Here is a 24,016-nt window from a genome sequence, read left to right on the forward strand (position 1 = left end):
AAAAAGTATTAAGTAATTAACCAAAACGTTTGTAAATTTATAGTTTGTGTAGTAATAATTGTCATATTAAAATGAGTTTTCATACTAAAATAGTATTGATTACCGGTGCTAGTTCAGGAATTGGTGCGGCAACTGCAATACACTTTGCCAAGTTGGGAGCAAAACTAGCACTTACTGGACGCAATCTTGTCAATCTACAAAATGTAGCCGATCAATGTGAAAAGAGTTGTTCACTAAAACCGTTTGTGATTACTGGTGATCTGACCAACGAAGATGATACTAAACAAATTTTGGATTCCACTATTTCACATTATAATCAACTAGATGTCTTAGTAAATAATGCAGGTATTTTAGAAAGCGGATCTATTGAGTCTTCATCCCTTGAACAGTATGATCGGGTAATGAACGCTAATGTGCGATCCATCTATCATCTAACCATGTTGGCTGTTCCGCATTTAGTGAAGACTAAAGGTAACATAGTAAATATATCCAGTGTAAATGGAACCAGATCTTTTCCTAATGTATTAGCATACTGCATGTCAAAAGCAGCAGTGGATCAATTTACAAGATGTGTGGCATTGGAATTAGCACCAAAAGGAGTTCGTGTGAACAGTGTTAATCCGGGTGTTGTAGTAACAAAACTTTTAACAAGACAAGGAATGAGTGAAGAGGATTATTCAGCATTTTTGGAAAAAACCAAATTCACGCATGCTTTAGGAAGACCAGGCACCGTCGAAGAAGTTGCCAAAGCAATTGCATTTTTAGCTAGTGATGATGCTAGTTTTACAACTGGCGAATCAATTTTAGTTGATGGAGGAAGACACGCTATGTGCCCAAGATAAAATATTTATTTTATAAATTGCCAATTCAGCGAAGAAAGATCGATGACACAACACCTCAGATTGCGTTTCTGAATGCCTGAGTAACAAACCTCTAAATATCTTCAACACATTAAATTTTATCAAGGATACTAATTTATATAAAACTATTTAACAAAAAAAAGCAAAAAAGTACATTTTATATTGTTATTTAGTTTTTAAATCTTTCACTATATTTTTTTTCTTTTGCATTCTTATGTATTTACCTTATTATCTATATATTTAAACTTTTATATTAGTCTCATGTAATACAGAAATTGCGGCCAATGACTTTTGTAGTCGAGGTCTTTTATGTAAAAAAAAAATTTATATATATATAGTTATTCGTGTGATTCAATAGTAAATAATTTTCATTTGTTTGTTTATTATACATATAGTAAAGAAATTTTTTTATAAAAAGCATAAATGGTCTATATATATATATATATATATTATAAAAATAGATACATATTATCCAGGACATAATGAAACTTAAATAAATATATTATTATATCTGTTAGTGAAGAAAAATGAAAGTATTTATATTATATATAATTTTTATTTAAAAATTTAAAATATATTTCAACCATGGTTTAAATGTACAAGATTGTAGGTAGGTATTGTTATTAAACAAAATAAAATGTCTTGAATATAGGTCATTCCCTTTATGCTGCTATTTTAATTCCTTAACGTCATAAAATGATATAGAAATAACCCAGTATATTTTCAAGCCATGGTTCTATTATAATTTTACTAATACGATGAAATTATGACAATAGGTACCTATCTATATTCTATATTAAGAGTACGTAACAGTGATACTTGTTGTCTCCGTCTTACCAGTGCGTAATATAGCAAATTTACGCTCAGCAGAACACTTGTAGCTCCTTAAGTATAAAAATTACAGTGAATCGGCCTATTATAAAAGTGTATGGTAAGTACTTTATTTGTGTTTGTACGTTGGTTTTTTTTACAATATAATTTTTATATATAATTTTTTTTCAATTTTTAAGTGAGTTATGAGCATTTTTAATGTACAGCTGTATATTATATGCTCATTACTCACTTAAAAATTGAATTATCGTAAAAAACCAACGTACAAACACAGATAACGTACTTACCATTCACTTTCATAATAGGTCGATTCGCTGTAATTTTTAAACTAAAGGAGCTACAAGTGTTCTGGCTGTTCTGCTGATCGTTAATTTGCTATATTACGCACTGGTAAGACGGATACAACAAATATCACTGTTACGAGTGTTACGTACTCTTAAGTATGAGTGTATGAATTAATAGACAACAATTTATTTCTATTATTATTATTAATCATGTGAAATAAAATCTAATAAAACATTAAATTATAATTAATAATCATACATAAAATGTGTGTTCCTACTTATACCACTTAAATGTATAAATTATGTTATTTCTTATTTGTACTATTGTACCGAGTACTATAATGTAGTATGTACCAACTTTAGGTGGGGACTTAACAGTCTTTAATAATAAAAATCATTTGCCAAATATTAAAAGATATATATTTTTTTAGTTAACATATTATATGGATAATATATTTAACTGATTTTTTAGATCATATACTAGTACATTATTATCAAAGGCTTACAAAAATACTTACTTAAGCGACTTAATTAAGCCACTACAAAGAAATAATCAGACAGTTGTTAGCTGTTACAGTAGCGTACTAGCGTACCCACGGCTGATGAATTCTTACGGGAGGGGGATTTAGCATGTATACGACTTTCTGGTAGACATTTTTGTTTTTCATAAATGTGGAGAAACTTATGAGGAATCTTTTATTAATATTTCAAATTTAAGATACCTAAAGGATTCTGTTTTTAAAATGTGTCATAATGTTTATTCTATACAAGTTAAGACCGCCGTGCATTGTCAATATTATCGTGTATTGGTGTATTAAACATTTATACTATTATATGAATTATGATACATATATATATGTCCCACGAAGATTTACCCATTACGATATCTCACGAAATAATTTAGATATCGAAATTCTGGTTTTATAATAAGATTCACAGGGATAAGAACTACGATTATTTCATTTTTTAATATATTTTAATGTTTTTGTAAAAAATATATTTTTTTGTTTAATTATTTCCAAAAATATTAAAGATAGCCATTTTGTAGAGTTTATTTTTCTGAAAATATTGACGTTTCAAAATTTTATTTTCATTAATTTCCTGATTTTTAATATTTTTTCTAGTTTTGAAGAAATAAAATATGATTATAATTTATAAATTATAACTATTAGGAAGATGAAAGGTATAATTCAGCCGGCTGTATAATGGGAATGCGCGCGGCGCGGCGGGTCACATGTTTGATAACATTACGGTGTTAAATAATTCCCAATATTTCTCGAAACTAAAAAAAATATTAAAAATCAGAAAATAAATGAAAATAAAATTTTGAAACGTCAATATCTTCAGAAAAATAAACCCTACAAAATGGCTATCTTCGATTTTTTTGGAAATAATTAAATAAAAAAATTATTTTTTAACTGTTGACCAAAACATTAAAATATGAAATAATTGTAATTCTTATCCCTGTGAGTCTTATTACAAAACCAGAATTTCGATATCACCATTATATCGGGAGATATTGCAATGGATAAATCCTCACGGGACACTCTGTATAGCTAATCATGACATTGACTATATTTCTTAAAAAAATAAATTTTTTCAACTTTTGCCATATTAATTATTTAAGTTCCATATATTTAAGAATATAATATTATGAATAAAAGAAAGAATAATTAAAGTAGTTTATTTATTTATTTAGTTCCTCTAAAAAGTGAAAGAAATTCCATTGTCTTAACATAAAAATGAACTACGTTCCCGTTAGATCCCTAAAAACAGTTTAAACAAGTTTTTTTTAAAGCGCTGCTTCCTAATATTGCAGCTATGAATAACCTTGTAATAATTTTATTAAATTTTCAAGTTTTTACCTAGCAAACTTTTATTTGTTGGGAATAATTATAAAATAAAACTCAAAATTTTGATATGACTAAATGATGAGTCAACATGAATTAAAATTTAGAAAGTTTTATGGTGTATGTACTAATGCACATGTTTAGTGAAAATTGTATGATACATACATGGTAAGTTTTTTTAAATTTGCATATAAATCCAAAATCGATTTTGTCGAAAACCTGTTAGACGTAAAAATTCTCGTTTTACCTTATTTATTTATTTTTATTTTCTCAGCTGAATTATATTATTAATTATTAATAATATTACATGTTAAAAAATCAGACACATCCCGTCGTTTCTCAAGACAATTATTTAACGTCTGCACTGATTACATGCTAATAAAAAATATTGTTTTTAATATTTTAATATTATACCTATCCTTAATATTTTTAAATCATTGATATACCTTATGAGGAATCTTGTATTATATTTTTAAGCGTTTTGAACGAACAAAGAATGTAAAAAAAAATATCGAAAATGTCTCATACTCTCAAGCCTATTATAAGTATCATAACTCAAAAAGAGTCAAAATATTTTAGAAATATTATTTTATCATGTTTAGAAAATGCTATAAACATTTTTAATTGAAAATGTTACACTGAAATTACTTACCTACCATAATACATAATATATATAACCAAATGGTACACTAAAATTTTTAAATTTTGAATTTGGTGGGTGGTAACTAATATTCATATTAGCAGGGGAATATTATTATGTATTACTTCTCAAAAAGGTAGTCTCACATTGTAAAATCAAGGTAAGAGGAGTTTAAAATATGTAAGTAGGTATAACGTATAACTGTAAAAGACTTGATAATGTTATAGTGTATAATGCCATTTGGCCTAATGTTGTCTAACGATTCAGACCGACATATATTCAGTGATTAGTGACTATTAAGGTAAGTATGGTTCATGGATTGTATACTTTGGAGAGGGCGCGATGCAACCATTTAAAAATATTATGGTAGTAGTGTAGACAACTAATAACTAACTGGTGTCCTAGTTTTAACTGTTTTAAGAATTAAGACATACATATTTTTTCATATACATATATAAATGTTAACACTGAGTAAACGAAATTAGAAAGTCGGCTCTACGACAACACAGTGGTTGAATTGGAAAAAAAATTAAGGTAGACTCTAAATGAAGTTAAGAGGACGCTACACCCGCATGTGTAACACATGTGTTGTCTCCGTCTTACAAGTGCGTAACATTGCAAAAACTGTTTCGCGCGGGAAAGAACCAAGAAAGCTAAACGAAATTTTCACCACATAAAAAGGAGAATTTTGTCTGTGTAATATCGTTTATATTTTTTCGATATCAGAACTACAAAAAAAAGTTTTCATGCTTAAAAAACACAAAATTAATGTATTATAAAACAATAAGATTTTTTTTTGTATAAGTGATATCGGAAAAATAAAAACATTTTAAACGATATTGCACTGACAAAATTCTCCTTTTTATGTGGTGAAAATGTCGTTTCTTAGTTATAATTGTATCTTTCTCGATTCTTTCTCGCGCGAAACAGTTTTTGCAATGTTACGCACTTGTAACTTGTAAGACAGAGACAACACATGCGGGTGTAGCGTCCTCTTAAACAATTAGCGTTCCAAAGCAAAATTATATAATAGTATTATCTCTATTCCTTAATGAATATAATTAAGGACCAAACTAAGGGGTACGTAGGTATATTTTAATCTATTCTGTGGTGGTTCTGTGGTTCTAGTGGTTCTACTCACTAGTTTCTACTTTTCCATGAAAGTCGTTTATCTCCTCCTTATATTTGGACCACCACGGCTTAAGATAGAACTGATAGCACAGAATATATTGTTCTGTGATACAAATATTATGTGACCGTGATGTGGAAATATTTAAATTATTCTGATTGCGTTTATCACAATATGGAATTGTCCTCCAAATTTGAAATATTCTTATCAAATATCCATCGTTACAGGTAATACTGTAATAGGTATTTCCAGTTTCCACTTTTTTCGTCTGAAGTCGTTTTTTATTCTTATTTCGTAGTATGATCAAAGATCGATAAACAAAAGTCAGTATTTCGGTTTTATTACTGGACGTCATAATTATTTAATTCTTAAGAAAACGTAAACTAAATTCCAGGTAAAAATTGATATCTAGTTGTTCAAAGGACATCGCTCTAGTCATGTCAACGATTGTACCCTTTACGGATTACGGTAAAGTCTTCAATGACAATATACATGGTCACATTTTGCTCCATCCGCTTTGCGTGAAACTCATAGATACTCCTGAATTTCAAAGACTACGTAACATCAAACAGCTCGGTACCACATATCTAGTCTACCCCTGTGCAAGCATTAATCGCTTTGAACATTCCATTGGGTAACTAATTTTTGTTTAATACTAATTTGTTGAGTATTAATTATTTTAAATATTACACTTTTATTTATTTATTCATACCTAATTTTTTTTGAATCGAGAGCTTTCAATTAAAATTTCATAGTTTATACTCTATTCATAATAAGAGTATACAAGGCATATCCATATTCCATTCCAACTAATAGTAATCAGCACCACTTTCTCTATGCATAAATTAAGTTATTTTGAATAAAATATTCAATATAGTGGACAATTATCTTAAAAAGTTGAATATTTTACTTCATGTTATTGTCTAGGATATAGAATTTTTAAATTGTAAAAATTACTATAACTAGGTTCCTTTGATACAATTTGAAATCATGCTAAAGAAACTAATTAATATGACCATAAGAAAGCACTTACAATCGAATTTTATTTGTGATCAAGTGTAAAATTTGAAAAAATGACCTAGATAATGTATTTTATTAGAATTTTATATTCCTATATATATATTTTTTTAATTTGTTTGATTAAAAATTTTTCAGTGTTTGTTACTTAGCTGGAAAAATGATTGATGCTCTATGTCAAAATTCAGGGGCAGATATTAATGTTACTGCAGAAGAAAAACTGTGTGTTGAATTAGCAGGCCTTTGTCATGATCTTGGACATGGCCCTTTATCACACACTTGGGAAAGATATCTTAAAGCCTCTGGTGTTGATTGGAAGGTACACCAGTTTCCAATAGTACAATTATTAATAATATATAATATTTATTTCATCATATAACAAAGATTTGAATAATAATAAAAATACATTTTTGTATACGATTAATACCTACCACTCCAAAATGTTAGACTTAATTGTTTTTATTTCTTTACATTAACTATATTAATGGATTAAAATAGGATGTAGATATACAAGTTATATTTAGCAGGTTCATCATTATTATTTTTTTAAATAATGAGAAATATATATTAAGTTTGCTAAGAATAAATAAATAGTTCCTATAAAAGTTAACAATAATTTTACCTGTGGCTTGGTGAAAAATGCTGTTGTATGCTCAATCAGTAGAAAAGCACATAGCGTACATACCAGCCGCAGTTGCTAGTTCCCTTAGCTCCCAGATGAATGACCACTGAGGTTTTTTAGCTTCATATCCTTGCCAAACATACACAAGCACGTATTACGACCCTATCAACTTAAAAACTTACAAGCAAATAAATAAAAATAACTCCTACCATACCACTGATCCAATGGCTTATGTTATCGCGGATTCCCCTAACAAAAAAACACAATTCTATATAATAAAATTGTAATTATAATATAATAAACAACGTTGTATACGAGGGATGAGAAACTCAAAGAAAAACAAGAAGAACTATTTTTAGATCTAAATTTTAGCAGGTTAGAGTATGGAAAGCAAAAAAAATAAGGTACTTGGGTTGCCAGTTGCCATCTCTGATGCATATTATTGTTTAATTTAAAATTTTCTAATTGTAAATAAAAAAGTCAAATATCAATAATTTTATTAAATATTTTTTTTATTTGTGGTATTGTATATTATTATTAAATATTTTTTAAGCATGAAGAAAGTTCAACTGAAATGATTAAATATATCATACAAAAGTATGATTTTGAAAAAGAGCTTAACAAATATGGACTGAATGTAGAGTATCATGTTGAATTGATTTGCGAACTCATAAGAGGAGAAGGAAAGTTACTAGTAAAAAATCATTTCTTGTATCAGGTAAATCCGTTTTTATCTTATTTAAAAAAAATAAAGTTAATTAAAATTAACCAAGTATATTTATTTATAGGTAGTATCAAATAAAGATAATGGCATTGATGTTGATAAATGGGATTACTTTTTGCGCGATGGAAATTGTTTGAATTTAAGTATATCATTTGATTATAAGAGATTGATGCAGTTTTCTAGAGTTGTAGTAGATCCCAATTCAAAGCAACCAAAACAAGTAATTGCATTCAGAAATAAAGAAGCTAGAAACATATATGACATGTTTAGAGTGAGATCAGATTTACATCTTAGAGCTTATCAACACACAGCGGTTCAAAATACAGAGTTGATGTATGCAAATTAAATATTTATTAGGATTAATTTTGAACATTTAATGTGACTTGTATAGATGATAACATATCATTTTAAGTGTTTAATACTAATATTCATACATTTATGATTTATTTTATTTTATTAATAACTCGGATTTCGTATAATGGTATAATGAATTAATTAATTTTTTTCTTTTTTAGGATGGTTGATATACTATTAAAAGCAGAAAATCATTTTACTGTACAAATTTCATCTGGTACTAAGTAAGTTTAGTTTCATAATAATACAACATTTCTATTGTCTTCATACAAAAATTATAGATGATTCCATTAGCTTTTCACCATCAATTATAATTTGTGAATTTATAAAGTTTAAATTGTTGTTAAAATGGATTAATTAAGATATTTTATTCATAATATGTGCTTTGTATATTATATTTAAAACTATTACTATTAAATTGGTAAAATTATGTCATTGATGATAAATTGAATGCTTAAGAGGACGCTACACCCACATCTCCATTTCTATCTTACAAAATTTAAATCACAGCAGAAACTGTTTAGTGTGAAAGAAAAAACCAATAGGCTAGTCATAAATTGGGACTCGGACTTTAATATAAATACATATTTTTACCTGATATATGTTGAACTCATTTCGAAAAGTAATAAATTTGTTTCACAATATTTTTAATAAAATTAAGTATATTTGATTTTACATATTCTTCCATAAATCTAATACCTATTTACATATTTCACAATTATTCAATTTTTTCTCATATATTTAGACAATTTTACTTTTTTAAGGTGTTTTTTTTTCAGAGTTTAGAGCGATTGAAAACTTATTTGTTTATTGTTTTGTTATTTATGTGTAATATAAAACTTTGGTGAACTTATTATATTTATAATATAAAAATTAGAAACAATATTTCTCAGATAATGTTCTAAACTATTTTTTATATAAATTTAGATTGAGTTGTAACTATCACAGCTACCTGAGTGGTTCTATACCAGGCAAAACGTTTTTTGTTATATTGTGCATTTGTAAGATGTATACAACACATGTGGGTATCACATCCTCTTTAGGTATATTTATACATGTCTAATCCATATCCATACTGTTCACTGAGCATCCTAATGGATTTATTATTTGATTTGTAATGTTCAATGTGCACAATTAAAAGAAAAAATATGCAATTCATAAATATCCTAACTCTACTTATGTATATATTATTATGTGTTGAAATCATGTATATATTAATTATTCTCATTGATTATGAACATATATTTTTTAGATTTGGTTTGAATGAAGCTCATACAAATATTGAAGCAATGTCTCGTTTAACTGACCATATTTTGTATGATATTCAATATAGCCATGACCCAAATTTAGAAGAAGCTAAAAGTGTATTAAATAGATTATACACAAGACATTTATATAAATTTATTGGTTCTTATAATTTAATATTTGTGAGTATAATGATAATCTTTTTTTTTAAATTTAATCTCTGTAAGGTATAAATTAAATACAATTAAATCTCATAATAATAAACAATAAAAGAACCACATAAATGGTTAGTATAAATTATAATTGGAAAGAATCAAAAAAATTTGAAATAGTAAAAATAATGTCCAATATATGGTTTAAATTTTTGTCTCAACTTGCTACTCTACTAATAAATATGAAAAGAGACTTGCGCAAAATGTTTCATACATTGGTGCTGATAAACTAATAAATTATAATATAAATAAATAAATATATATATATATTAAATACCAAGGGTTTATATCATAAACCAAGACTCCGAGGAAATAGTTGCAATTATTATTATTAATTAAACTAAAGTTTTGGTAATAGTAATAGTAAAAAATAACAATATTACTTTTGAATTATTGTTTTAGATTAACAAGGAAATTTATAACAAATCGATTGATGTTGAAAATTTAAAACAAAATCTTAAGAATGAATTGCAAAAACAATTTGGTATTGAATTTGGTGTTACAGCTACTTGGCTTAATTGTGGATATCCATTAATAAATCCATTAGAAAAAGTATTATTTTTCAAGAAACCATCATGTAATGATACCTCAATTATATTGGATGATACACCATATCAAAATGTATATCCTATGAATGAGTAAGGAATAGTTTAGTATTTTAATTGTGTATTTGTATTGCTGTCTTATTTGGCATCAAACAATATTTTAATTAATAGGTGCATGAAACAAAACCACAAACAAAGATTTAAAAAAAACTGATAGCCTATTACCACTGGTCACTGGTACAAATATAACAGGGAAAAAGAATATAATATGCAAATTTAGCATATCAGTTGGTTCTTTTACTAACATAAAATATTGCCAATATTAATTATGGTGTATTATACAAACATTTTTAATTTTTCACTAATTTAAATGTGATGAGTTGAGTTAGTTAAGATTTATACATTTTTTTTATTATTTTATAATAATTTGAATAGAAATATTTGTTGATTTATCATTGCATTATGTGAAAAGTAGATGTCCACTATTCTTTATGAATTTGAGAGACATCGGACTATTTTTGTATATAGTATTGGGTTTTGTATTTATTGGTTTATGCAGTTATGAAATGCGCAGTGATTTATAACTTTATTATTCATTTTTTTTTTTTTGCAGATTAGAGTTTTTTAAACGAGATATCAATGTATTTAGTAAATTACTTGAATTAAAAGATAGTCAACTGAAAGAAATTGATCTAGCTTGCAATTCATTTTTAAAGAATTTCAGGCCATAATGTAAGTTTTATGTTTGAATATTTATCTAACTTTTAATTGTATTACCATATTTTTGCTATACATTATTCAATCTTGAAATATTAATTAAATATTAAATAATAATATATTAATTACTATTATTTGGTGTCACTATTTTATTAGAAATTTATAATACTTAACCCTAGATTACACGCATTAAAAATATTCACGAGGTTCCACGCACACAGTGTTTTTGACCGTGTATTGAAATATTTCAATTAAAACTCGATAAATTGAAATAATCATTATTTTATTGATTTTAAATAAATAAAAATTGTCAAATGATTTTATTGATACATAATATAAACAAATTTACATAATATAAACAAATTAAATTTTGTAGTTACACACAGTATGGCGAACCAATGTCAATTAGCAACAATCTTGCCAGTCACAATGAAAATAAAATATTCATTCACGTTTTATCGATAGAAAATAATGTCTTATCGGCGATAAGAGAGTTTAAAAAAACCCGTATTTGAGTTTTCATAAAATTAAATTGTGTATTATATGTCACATTATAGCATGCGTTTTTTTTTTTTTTTTTTTTAATTAAGAACATTTAACAATCTGTACTCGTGGTACAATAAGCTTAATAGATATTTGAATTACAATAGTAATAGAATTAATACAAACACAAACGCAACAGCATTCAATTTATATGTAACGCTCTTCTTATTTTACATGAAAATCTTGAATTGAAGAGACTGTCCAGCAACAGAACTTCGGCGAGAATTTATTTTTTATTTTTTTTATAATTAACGTATAGTCCTATGTATTATGCTAACCAGTCTATGGGCCACTTACGCTGGAGTCTCCTTACCGTATTACCCGGAAGGGAGTGTGATGAAAGATCTTTAATGAGGGGATTGGTGTGGTTTTGTAGCCTGTTGTGGAATTTAAGGTAGTGATTTTTTGCGACTTCTTTGACATACGATATGTTCATGTCTGAGTGTAGAGTTTCATTCGAGACGTATGGAGGGGCATTAGTGATGAGACGGAGAGTTTTTGATTGGACTACTTGAATTTTGTTTATGTTTGTTTTTTTAGCAGCTCCCCATAGCTGAATCCCCGGAGTTGTATCTAATTTTAGTTTATCATCTTTCGTATTTTTGAAACAATTAACAAAATTCTAAAAGCCCAGTCTTTTTGACCGTGAAGCGTGTGCCGTGTGCTGTAGGGTTAATAACTATTAGATATACAACCTATACATGGTGTCCCATGAAGATTTACCCATTGCGATGTCTCCTGAGATAATAAATATATCATAATTCTGTTTTTTTGATTAGACTCACATAGACAAGGGCTATATGTATTTTATTTTTAAATTTAATTAATATTTTTGGTAAAAAAGTTAAATTTTTTTTTTAAATATTTTAAAAATATAAAGATACCTATAGGGTTTATTTTGCTGAAAATTTTGACCTTTCAACATTTTATTTTCATTAATCACATAATTTTTAGTAATTTTTTTAGTTTATAGATAAAATGGCAAAAACTGGTTTTTATCCGAATGGCGAATCCCCCTCTACGACTAATGGGTATATCTTCACAGAACACCCTGTATGTTTATTAAAATACAATCATTTTTCAATCTTTTCTTAATGTATAGTATTTTATATATTTTATAAATTATATTTTTCCATAAAAATGAACTAACTCTTATTTATTTATTAGAATTTTTGAATAAATATTTAAATTTATAATAAACTTACGTTATATGTGATATTGAATAAATTTTATCGCTTAATTTGTACATATTCATACATTGTGATAGCATTAATAATGCACACAACATTTTCATATTTTTTCTATACTTATGTAATATTCATAAATTATGGTTTAACTGTTTAGTTATCTGATTCAAGTATACATTCAATTAATACTAGATGACAAAAACGTACACAAGATAAAGCATATTAAGGATCAATTATATACGTGTATTAAGAAAAAGAAAACATAATGTATTACGCTTACATTATTAAGTCATTTAATCAAACAGATTAGTCAACCAAAGTATGTATAGTACATTCTTTTTTTATTTTATTTCCTAAAATATCAATTCATTATAATATTATATTTTTATAAATAAACATAATTACATTGTTATATTTTAACTAATAATCATGATTTTATTAAAACTTAATATTTATTTTATTTGTAACCACTTAACTTAGATGCTAGTTGTGATCTGTTAACAATTTATGTAATTTAATTTAAAATTATTATTAATTGATTATAAATTACAATTTTTTTGATTTATGTATTAGAGTGATTATACTTATTTTATTTATTTAAAAAAAGTTAATAACAAAAACTAAGTAGTTTATTTTAGATTTTGAGTGTAGTTGATGAATGTATTTATAAAGTATTTTTATTTGTGTCTAATAAGTTATTATAAGTATGACTTATAATCTTTTGAGACCAAAAAAATCCTTCAATTTTCTTCTACAGCATCTTTTCTGGTAGGAAGGTGAGTCTAGTTGGTATTTGGAGGTTAAAAGTAAAAAAAATTCTAGTTTTATTAGTTTCTTTTTTTATTATGATCGATGTGAAATTATTTGCCCTGTTAAGACAGTCTGTCAAAATATTTTAAAATGTAATACAATGTTCTGCATTAAATGTTAGTAATAAGAATTTTAAAATTGAGAGTAAATCCAAAATACATTTTTTTTTAGCGTCTGAATTTAACAGTTTGACAATATTGATAAAAATCACAAAACTTTGCAAATTCTCTATGTATATCTAAGGTTTGAAATTTTCATACTAGATTTCTTTTAAGGTTTCCTCTATTTAACAAAAGAAAAAAAGGCTATACGAAAGTCAAATTAATTTTTAAGAGCATTTAAATTTAAACACTAGATATTCATCTGTAAATTAGCAAATTCTCATACTTTGATTTGTTAATATTTACACCTATTCTATGTTAAAACCAAAAATAAAGTTTTTAGTTATTTTGTTGTAGTTTGAAAATATTATTCTGGAATAGGTAATTGAGACTTAGAATATAATATTGTTTTATGTGCCTTTCCAGAAACCTATTTGATGCAACTTTTATAATCAATGTTCAAATTATGAAGAAATAATCATTTATTTTAATTTAGCAAAATTATAATAGTCTACAATAGTGCGTTCATGAGACTGAGTGGTGTGAAGGTTGCTATGCTATAGCAGCTATGGTACATCTGGTTGTGCTGTGACCTGGGTCCCATTATATATGATTTTGCTCTTTTGTTTTGACGTCTTGCATATTTGCAGATATTGCTATTGTTATTATAATTTTTGTGCCCCCACCCTCCATAATAGTTGCATATATAACTTATATAATTATGCATATATACCTTACAGAACATAACAGTTGACACAAAAAAAATCCAGGGGGGGGCGAACGCCACCTTCCCCCCCTAAAAACCGCCACTGATTACTATTACTGTTACATTGTAGTTAAATATTTTCAAATTCATTCCATTTTATTATTTTAACTATAAGTTACACAAAATAATGAAGTAAATGTATTAAAATAAGTAGACAAGTAGTCAATGATTTATTAGTGAGTATATTTTTTAAAGTTCCATACTCATTCATCCACTGTTTAATATCATCAATTGAATTTATATTACTTCGAACATCTACATAATTTACTTTATTAGTAAAATATGATTGAAGATACATATTTAAAAAAATGGTATAATATAAAGAACTGACAATACTTATTGATTCGCAGTTAAAATACAAGACACTAGCAAGCAAAAACCAAGTCCTTATCCTTATGTAGTATATTATATTATGCTATACATATAATAATAAAATTCATTATAATAATCAATTTTTGGCGCGCAATATAATGATAATAAATTATCATACATAATTATTTTGATATTATTATCATTCTTATTTTAATTGTTTGGAAAAATAGCGGGCAATTTAAATTCGGCCAATCAGGTTGTGAAACAATGTATAGAATGGTAATATGCCACCGGGTCGATACTCCATTACACATTTTCTATTGCCTACAACACATCAGAGTGAGAATGTGAGATACACTAATGTCCATACAAAGTGGCGAAACAAACCTAAAAATGACACCGTCTATCAACTAACAATTTATTATAAATATAAGTACTTTTTTTTTTTGGTAGTGACTCGTGGCGCTAAGTGGTACTTTGCGCTTGCGGGTAGTCCTTCCTTTCTCTCTCTAAAAAAAAAAGATCAGTATTATTACTATTAGTCTACTATAATTATTATTTAGTAACTAAATGTCTTTTACTATCACCCAAAACTATTAACAGTATCAAAAAAAAATCGAGAAGCAACTGCTTCCAAGTTCGAAAACTATGTTAATTTCACAGTCCACACGTATTAAAAGAGTACAGATGTGTCATCTGAGATGTAAAAAAAAATTGTGAAAATATCAGTGGCTCTCTACCGTAATTAACCATAAAGTACAGAACTAGAGAAGATCTAGTATCTTTAAATAGCCGCGCGAAGAGCACTAATAAACGGTATAGGTTGAGAACCAATGGGCCATGGCTATCGTTATGGTACTCAGATATTATAAGTTCGTGGTCAGGGGCCATGTTTGATGGTGGTAGAAATTTATGGTATCACTGAACTCATATTTACTTAGATAAGATTACAATTTTTATATATATTTTTAGTGATAGTGACTACCGATGGTAGATTTATGAAAAATCGTTATTTTTTGTGTGAAGACTGAAGAGCAGGTGAACCGTTGAAATCTAACTTTTTATTTTATAATAATAATATATCGCGATGCCTCAGGGACGTCGAAAACTGCCCTTCAGTGGCAAACAAAAGAAACAACAGATACAAGAAAAAAGGAAAAGAAAACAACTTAACGCAGCGTCTGGTAGGAAACATTTAGAATATGTAATCATTAGATTACATTTATGTTATTCTACAAGGTTGTATTTTTATATTTTTAAATAGGATCTGAATTTGGCTACGAAAGAGCTGAAGGAAATAATGTCCGACCTCCCAAAGAACATCCGCCGGAGTTCAACGTGCAGAGTATCAATCAACAACCATTACATCGTGGCGGTAAATCTAATCCTAACCAGTGTGTATAAATAGACATTTTTTAAATTATTTATTTATATTTTATTGTGCCATTCACTGTTGATACCTACCTAAAAATCAGTCTTTAATTGATATTATTATGGTGCTATAAAAAGAGTTTGTCCCAGGAAAACTAATTAAATGGCCTTGAAATTTGTTTCGCCCTGAATAGATTCAGTAATTTTTGTAAGGTATATATTATACAAGCTTGTTTTAAAATTGTATACAACTTGTGGCCCTCCAATTATTAAGTACTGAACAACCAAAAAAAAAAATCTCTATTTGCATTTTATAAAATCAGAATATAAAATATTTAAAAAAAGTTCAATTTCAGAAATGCACAGTGTAAATATACCAGCTGGTGTTGCTAGCTCCTGGATGGTAGATGTCTCCGATATTTTAATGAGTCACAGATAACTTAATAAAATATTACAATTTTACTATACTCAATACTCACTTTAAAATGTTAATGGGTATCATTAAAACATGACCAGATCCTAATTAATATTTTTATCTTTAAATTAGATAATATGTAAACTTATTCTAATTTTAGAGCTAATAACAACATTGGTTGAATTCAATGACTTTAAAACAACATTTGTTCATAACTAAATTTATCTTAGTATCTTCACAATTTTGAATAAGTTTTATAAATTTTATTTAGGTATGTACTACAATTTCGCAAAGAAACTGAAGAAGAAATAAAGAAAAGAAAAGAAAATGCAAGAAAGCAGATATTTCCAATATTGGAAGAAGGACTTGAGTTTGACCCCGCTCCTTATTTTTGTGGCAATGAGCTTGGTTTTCCAACACGACCTAAATGGAGTCCAGATATGACAAGAGAGCAGCTGGATAGTCGTGAATATGGTTATTTCAAGGAGTATTTAATGACACTGAAAAAAAGAAGTGATTGGGATGAGTTAAGTTATTTTGAGCTGAACTTGGAAACTTGGCGACAGATGTGGCGTGTTATGGAAATGTCAGACATTATTGTATGGATTGCTGATGCTCGTTATCCAGTGAGCTATCAATATTACCATTCGTTAATTTATTATCTATTTATTATAAAGCTTTGTAATTTAAGTGCAATTTTCTTTTAGGCTGTCCCTACATATTTGTTCACATACGTATTAAAGATTTTAAAAAAGAGTTTGATCATAATTCTGAATAAAATGGATTTGGTGCCATCAGCTATTGGTTTGGCTTGGAAACATAATATAACAGAAACATATAATTTAGATGATGATGACAAAGCTAAAGTGCATGTGTTGTTTTTTACTTCTTATAAAAACAGTTCTGAATTTAAAGAAGGTGTGTAACGACAATAATAATTAAAACGTTATGAAAGATCAGTTTTTTTATACAATTTTAATAAAATATACTATGTATGTTACAGGCGTTCAGAAAAAAAAACCCAGAGGTAAATTAAAGATGGCTGCAGAAGCTGCAGAAAGTTTGTTGAAAGAATGTAAATCTATTATAGAAAAATATCAAGCAAAGAGTATGTTTTTTTCAAATGTTACTAAATTAAACACTATAAATATGTGTTCTTAATGCTTTCATATGTATTTATAATTTATGTATTGTAGTTGATTTACAGAGTTGGGAAAATAAAATTTCTGAAGAAAAAGAATTGGAATATGATGATGAAGAAGATGTTGAAATAGAAGAAAAAATTACTGTGAGTTATATTTTGTAGGCAAATAATATTATTAATTTGGAAAAAAATGATTAAATATTTCATAAAATTCTTATTTTCTAGGCTGTCCCAGAAACAAGTTATGAACATTTTGATTTGTTTCAAAACAATTATCTTACAATTGGTTTGCTGGGTCAACCTAATGCTGGAAAATCATCGGTTTTGAATGCATTGATGGGCAAAAAAGTAATTACTTTTTACATTACAATGTAGTTAGTTTTAACATTTTTCATATTGTAATACTTACCTATTATTTCATTATTTTATTTTTCAAGGTTGTTAGTGTTTCTGGAACTCCTGGCCATACAAAGCATTTTCAGACAATATTTTTAACTCCCAGTGTCCGTTTGTGTGACTGCCCTGGACTGGTGTTCCCATCTAAACTCCCTAAACCATTACAAGTATTAAATAATAATAATACTTAATATAACTTAAGGTTTCATGTATTAAGTTTCTTTAGGTTTTAATGGGATGTTATCCCATTGCACAACTTCGTGAACCATATTCGACTATTACATTTTTAGCTGAAAGATTAAATCTGATAAAACTTTTAAACCTACAACATCCAGAGTCTGGAGAAAATGAATGGTCTACAATAGACATTTGTGACAGTATGTTATTTTAATGTGCTAAAAAATATATTAAATTGCTTTTATGTATGGATTGTTTTTTAATGATGATTCAGGTTGGGCAATTAAACGAGGTTTTATTACCGCTAGAGCAGGACGACCAGATACATATCGAGCTGCTAATCATTTACTACGTATGACACTTAGTGGGAAAATTTGCTTAGCATTGAGACCTCCTGGATTCACATTAAACAAAAGTATGAAACATCAATTTTTTTTTTTTTTAGAATATTTTTGACTAGTTGTAAATTGTATGCAAATTTACATAATTAGTTGGACTTACAGTACTAAGTAATAACTATAAACATGTGTAAAAACATAAAAATCAGGACTCTTCATTGCATTCTAGAACTATGCTTAGTGGTTGATTTGTGTGCAAGGACATGTCACTAATTATATGTACTGATGCATTGACAAGTTGACTTGGTAGAATAAATGGGTGTTGTTTAAATTCTGCCACTAAGTATGGTTAATTGGAATAGAAAAATATTTTTTACTGTTTCAAAATATTTCAAAATATCTATACTCATTATTTTTATATTCTTTAGAATGTTGGTCGTCTTCTGCAGAACTAAAAAATATATGGAAAATTAAAGGCATTGTGGATGAGCTGGATACATATAAACACAGTTGTATAGAACTATCGGATGATGAGCAAAAACCAACTCTAACTGCTCCCAGTGACACTAGTGAAATTGAGGATGATGACAGTAATGAAGATGTATCTTGTGATAGCGATAGCTCAGAAGTATGTGGAGCAATTGCATCTAATAAGTTTGCTGCCTTGGATGTGTCTGATTGATACCAGTTTTACAGTTTTGTCTATATAAAGATAATATTATGTTAATCTGTATTTTTATGAATATTAGCACTTTTTTTTCAATTATAACCGGTTGTAAATTTAAGTGATTCTATTTCATAATAATAAAATAAAATGTTTAATAAAATTAAATAATTTTAAACGTTTGTTGATTATACCCATGCAACTATTTCTTTATTTTATACTAATTAGTCTAGTAATATAATTTCACTCACTCAGCTCTATTTTGATTTTTTTGTTTAAACTAAAATTCAAACATTAGATTGACCAATCATTAAGGTGTTATAAATTAAGTGGTGATAAAAATGTACTATATATGTATAATGTTTTCTTTCCACGCATAATTTAAGATTATATTCACTGATTGACTCTAATTACAAAAAATAATATTACTTTTCAAGTATAAAACCATTTAATTAATTACTAAAGAACAAAGTCATATTTTGTTTGTCAGAATAGTTGTGCAGTTCAAAATATATGTTGACACAATATGAAATTGAACATTTATAATGGAGGACTGTACAATTTGTGGAATTTTTGATATAGATTAAGTATGTTTTTACATATTTACCTTTGTTTTAATCTCCCACTACTTATTATTTGAATGTAATGTCACAATTTGCAAGGTGAAAACTATTTAAATATTTTAAAAATATAGATACATTTTATAAGATTTATTTTGAATACATAGGGTCATATAAACTGCATAAAATAAAATTATGGAAATTTTAAATATTTTAGTTAATATTTAAAACCTACAAAATATCTACTTATTTACTACTTAATCTTTAGATTTTTTTTCTTTTTTATGTTTCTTGTGTTTCTTATGTCTCTTTTTTCGCTCTACTGCCTCGTCATCAGAAGACTCGCTGTCAGACGTACTGTGCTTGCGTTTCTTTGATTTCTTCTTCTTCTTTTTCTTTTTTTTGGATGCCGCCTCTTTTAATTTCAATGCTAACTCAGTCTCGCGCAGCTGTACCAGTGGTGTCACATACTCCTCATCCGGTTCACTGCTTGTGCTGCTCACGTCTAACACAATATCTTTGTTGGGATCGATTTTTATGAAATTCCGACATTGAAACGTTAAGTGACCGGAATAACCGCATTTTTTACACGCCGGTCTGGCAGTGGTCTCTTTGGCAAATCCCGAAAACTTGGACTCCATATTAGCTACTGACTAGCTTGCTGTAGACAGCGTTATTTATTATTGTTATTAGTTATTATAATAGGTAACTATTGGTGTACTACATACAGTAGCCTGACGAAACGGATCCATCAACGGCGGATGGTCGAACGGTACGTGGCCATTAATCCGGTAAAAAAATCAAGTACGTTTTAGTGACGAAAGAGACAAATTACTTCTGAACGCATAACAGCAACAGTTATATTTTAAAACTTTTAATATAAAATATCGGTAATTTTTTAACGTCCATCTATGGTGTTAAACAACTTCCGTCGAAACTCGAAATTTGTCACTTTAAAATTGTATAGTTGTTTACAGTCGATAGGGTACACATTATTTACTTTACAGTTGTTATATTGTCAACAATATTATCATTGTTTATTCTGTTCGGTCTTATCACGCGTAAACAATCCCCCAACCACATCCGGTCCGGATCGGACAGCGGACAGAATTAAAATATTATTGCCGTGTCGCATAAAAAATTGATTTAATAATTTAAGTGACCAATTTCGTTAAGGACCATCACCTTACAAGTTACCACTAATATTGAATCATTAATGACGTGTTTAGATGTGAAACCGCCGATCCTTTAAAATTAGTATTCCGTATCACACTATCATTGTATCAAATGAGTAGTAACATATGTTTTCATTATCAGTGGATTTGTGTGAGATAACTTTTCGCCTTTGAGTCGGCCGTCCGTGATAGCCCGTTAAAGCCGAATTTGGTTCGATTGTAATTTTTTCGTTGTATTTTGCTATGGCTTTGACCGCGTCGGGATTGAAGATTGCTGCGGTGGGATTGACGCAGCGTGCATGTCGCCCAACGCTCTTGCAAGCGGCCAAATATTCGTGGGAACCGAAAGAAGTGGAAACTCACACTGGTCAGGTGAGTAGTCGCCCAGTAAATGGTCACAAATCACTGCCGCCGCTGACTTTTATCGATAATGATGTTAATGGTGTTATACGTCGTGTTGTAGAAATGGGAAAAGGATGATTATCGTTTGGCGCGTTTCATCGACAAGGAGAAGGAAGTGAACAAGTCGTTTGCCATTGATCTCATCAACCAAATACCACCTAAGCCGTGCACGGAGCGAGTTGTTTATTGCGATGGTGGCGGCGGACCACTGGGTCACCCTAAAGTCTACATAAATTTGGTACACAGTCAATTGTTATAAAGTTATAAATATATGTTTGTTCACAAACTGATTGTTACAATTTAAGTTTCATAATGTCAAATATGACATTTTTACATTATGTGTAACACATTCCTCTCATTATGCTTCTTATTTGGTAATGTCAGGCTATTAACTTTATTAGTAATCCCAATTTTAAATAATTTGGAATATTAAAATTTTTCTTTTTTTGATTTTTTAAATCGTTCTTTTAAGGCTATGATTTTTTTTTTAAATAATGCATTAGATTATCAATGTTTATAATATTTAACTGTTTTAGGTTTCACATTGGTTTAAAACTATAACATTTTATAACTAATATAAATAAATTTGTTTTCAATCAATATTGCTCTAATAGGCTTTTAAGAGACACACTATCAATAAGAAAAAAATTTCATTTTTAATACATTAAATGATATTGTGTTCAACATAGGTGTGCGCAAGAATTTTGTATGTTTTTTGCTTGTATGACAAGAAATATAGATTATAATCAGGGAAACTTCTTGCTGTTTGCAAAATTAACAAAGTTGATTTCTGTAATTTTAATTTTTAATTTTAACTAATATCATCAAAAAATCCAAATAGACATTCTAACTTCTTAAAAAAATGAACTAATTAACCAACAAAAACAATAGTATTTAAAATATATATAAAATAATAAATTATAATTTGATATCCTCAAAGCTGTTGGGCTTTTATTTTTTATTTAATAATGAACACATTCATTATTTCAAATTATATTGACTTGTCAACAGTTAATTAATAACAAAGCATAATATATTATAATATTTAGAGTACAACATCTATATTTTAATATTATAATGTTAAAGTGTCTGATGTTTATTTTATATTGTCTTGTGATTTAATCTTTTGTTCTTTTATATTATTTAGGATAAACCAGGAAATCACGCTTGCGGATATTGTGGCTTGAAGTTTTTCAAAAAGGATAGTCATTAAAAATTATTATATTATTAAACCAAATTGTTTTGAAGATTATTTAGATGAACAGATATTGAATAATAACAAATTGTAAATTGGAATCTGTTTATATTAGAAATAAAATACATTTGTTAGAAAAGATCTAGTTTTGATTGAAATGTATTAATTTTTGTTTAGATAGAAAAGATATAAATCAATAATTAATATTAATAAATATTTGAAAAAAAACCACCATCCAATTTTGGTCAAGAAACCATTTTCATAAAAGATCGAAGAATTTTCAATTTAACAAAACGTGATTACAAGACACACATAAAGAAATACATTCATTGCTATGCTTAGAATCCAAAAATGTGATTTTTGTTGTTACTTTAACGTTGACACTATTCTTATTCAACTTAAAGTATAGAAATTAAATAAAATTTAGTATGTTTAGTTTAAATTTTTAAAACAAAAGAATTTCATATGTAATTAAGTTTATCCTTTTATTTTTTTACTCTTGGTATTTAAATTTCTACAAAAGTTCAAAATATGCATTAAATGAAAAAATAAAAATAGTTCTAAAGAAGTTTACAGTCAGGAATAACATTAAATTTGTTAGAACAAAATTATATGAAATACAACATAATATACAAAAATATTTCTGAAAACATACCTGATTAAAGAAAGATTCACAAAAATACTCTCAATTTTTTTTGTCCAATAAATTGGAACTACTAAACACTTAAATGCCTAAATTGAAATTGATAATAAAAATTAATAATCCTGTGTTTTAAATTAAACAAGGTGTTATTTAATTTGTGAAATAATTTCCAATAAATTATGATATGTAGTAGGTAATCTATAAATTCTAAATTATAGATATTTTATTTAATGTTTGATAGTATAGTTTAATATTATAGCTAATTATATGACTGGTATGCTGAATCAACTGCCATATCTCTTTTGTTAAAGAGTTAATATGCTGTATTTATAAATGTTGATGAATTATTAATTATTTTTAATATATTGAATATTTAAATATATAAGTTTATATTATACTACTATCTTTATACAGTATATATAATATACTGTATTTAAATAGACTAAATATTTTCATTCCATTGCTTTTAATTCCAGATGTAACTGGTCTATAAAACAGAAGTTATATCCTCCCAAAGTACCAACTTCAATTCATATTTTCATTTGTAGTCACGGAAATAGATGTGTACTATATTATTAATAGACATAAATTCATAAACAATTATTTCATTATTCAAATGGATTAAACATTATCATAATAATTACCTAAGTATATGAGACACCTTCTGAAAATATAATATTGTGGTGTATAAAATAACATGTGTGGGTTAAATTGACTACCTAAATAGAACCCCGTGTTAACATTGACCTTATTTTTGAAGCGCAATAATAGCAAGAAAAAATCCTAA

At 27.3% G+C, this 24,016-nt stretch overlaps 4 protein-coding genes across 7 annotated transcripts; 3 read left to right on the top strand and 1 right to left on the bottom strand.

Moving 5' to 3' along the window:
- The first annotated feature begins 5,728 nt into the window (after nt 1–5,728).
- On the top strand, nt 5,729–13,268 carry fal (SAM and HD domain containing deoxynucleoside triphosphate triphosphohydrolase falten). Of its 4 annotated transcripts, none has more exons than XM_089219002.1 (10): nt 5,732–5,917; nt 5,968–6,228; nt 6,750–6,930; nt 7,787–7,951; nt 8,022–8,290; nt 8,473–8,535; nt 9,564–9,738; nt 10,171–10,406; nt 10,927–11,045; nt 12,918–13,268. In XM_089219002.1, the coding sequence occupies exons 2-9, from the start codon at nt 6,032–6,034 to the stop codon at nt 11,042–11,044; spliced, it is 1,404 nt and encodes a 467-aa protein (XP_089075128.1). In that variant the 5' UTR covers nt 5,732–5,917; nt 5,968–6,031; the 3' UTR covers nt 11,045; nt 12,918–13,268. The 4 variants fall into 4 exon arrangements, with proteins under 4 accessions (XP_089075131.1, XP_089075128.1, XP_089075129.1 ...); XM_089219003.1 differs by having other exon boundaries at nt 6,007–6,228; XM_089219001.1 differs by having other exon boundaries at nt 5,733–5,917; nt 5,989–6,228.
- A 2,453-nt stretch (nt 13,269–15,721) lies between these two features.
- Ns4 (Nucleostemin 4) lies at nt 15,722–19,425 on the top strand. The gene is made up of 11 exons (XM_015513802.2): nt 15,722–15,933; nt 16,014–16,143; nt 16,807–17,161; nt 17,243–17,453; nt 17,539–17,643; nt 17,732–17,823; nt 17,905–18,027; nt 18,117–18,242; nt 18,302–18,452; nt 18,527–18,667; nt 19,019–19,425. The coding sequence occupies exons 1-11, from the start codon at nt 15,837–15,839 to the stop codon at nt 19,270–19,272; spliced, it is 1,785 nt and encodes a 594-aa protein (XP_015369288.2). The 5' UTR covers nt 15,722–15,836; the 3' UTR covers nt 19,273–19,425.
- A 258-nt stretch (nt 19,426–19,683) lies between these two features.
- Nucleotides 19,684–20,937, bottom strand: LOC107165519 (uncharacterized). Its single transcript, XM_015513795.2, has 2 exons — nt 20,543–20,937; nt 19,684–20,475 (listed from the first exon to the last, which is right to left on the bottom strand). Exon 2 carries the CDS (start codon nt 20,453–20,455, stop codon nt 20,072–20,074), a length of 384 nt encoding a protein of 127 aa, XP_015369281.1. The 5' UTR covers nt 20,456–20,475; nt 20,543–20,937; the 3' UTR covers nt 19,684–20,071.
- A 210-nt stretch (nt 20,938–21,147) lies between these two features.
- On the top strand, nt 21,148–22,725 carry ND-13A (NADH dehydrogenase (ubiquinone) 13 kDa A subunit). The gene is made up of 3 exons (XM_015513796.2): nt 21,148–21,361; nt 21,453–21,629; nt 22,539–22,725. The coding sequence occupies exons 1-3, from the start codon at nt 21,233–21,235 to the stop codon at nt 22,602–22,604; spliced, it is 372 nt and encodes a 123-aa protein (XP_015369282.2). The 5' UTR covers nt 21,148–21,232; the 3' UTR covers nt 22,605–22,725.
- The last annotated feature ends 1,291 nt before the right edge of the window (nt 22,726–24,016 follow it).

Source organism: Diuraphis noxia, unplaced genomic scaffold (assembly GCF_037042655.1).
Source record: "Diuraphis noxia isolate RWA-SAM2 unplaced genomic scaffold, SU_Dnox_SAM2 contig0002, whole genome shotgun sequence".
NCBI lineage: Eukaryota > Metazoa > Arthropoda > Insecta > Hemiptera > Aphididae > Diuraphis > Diuraphis noxia.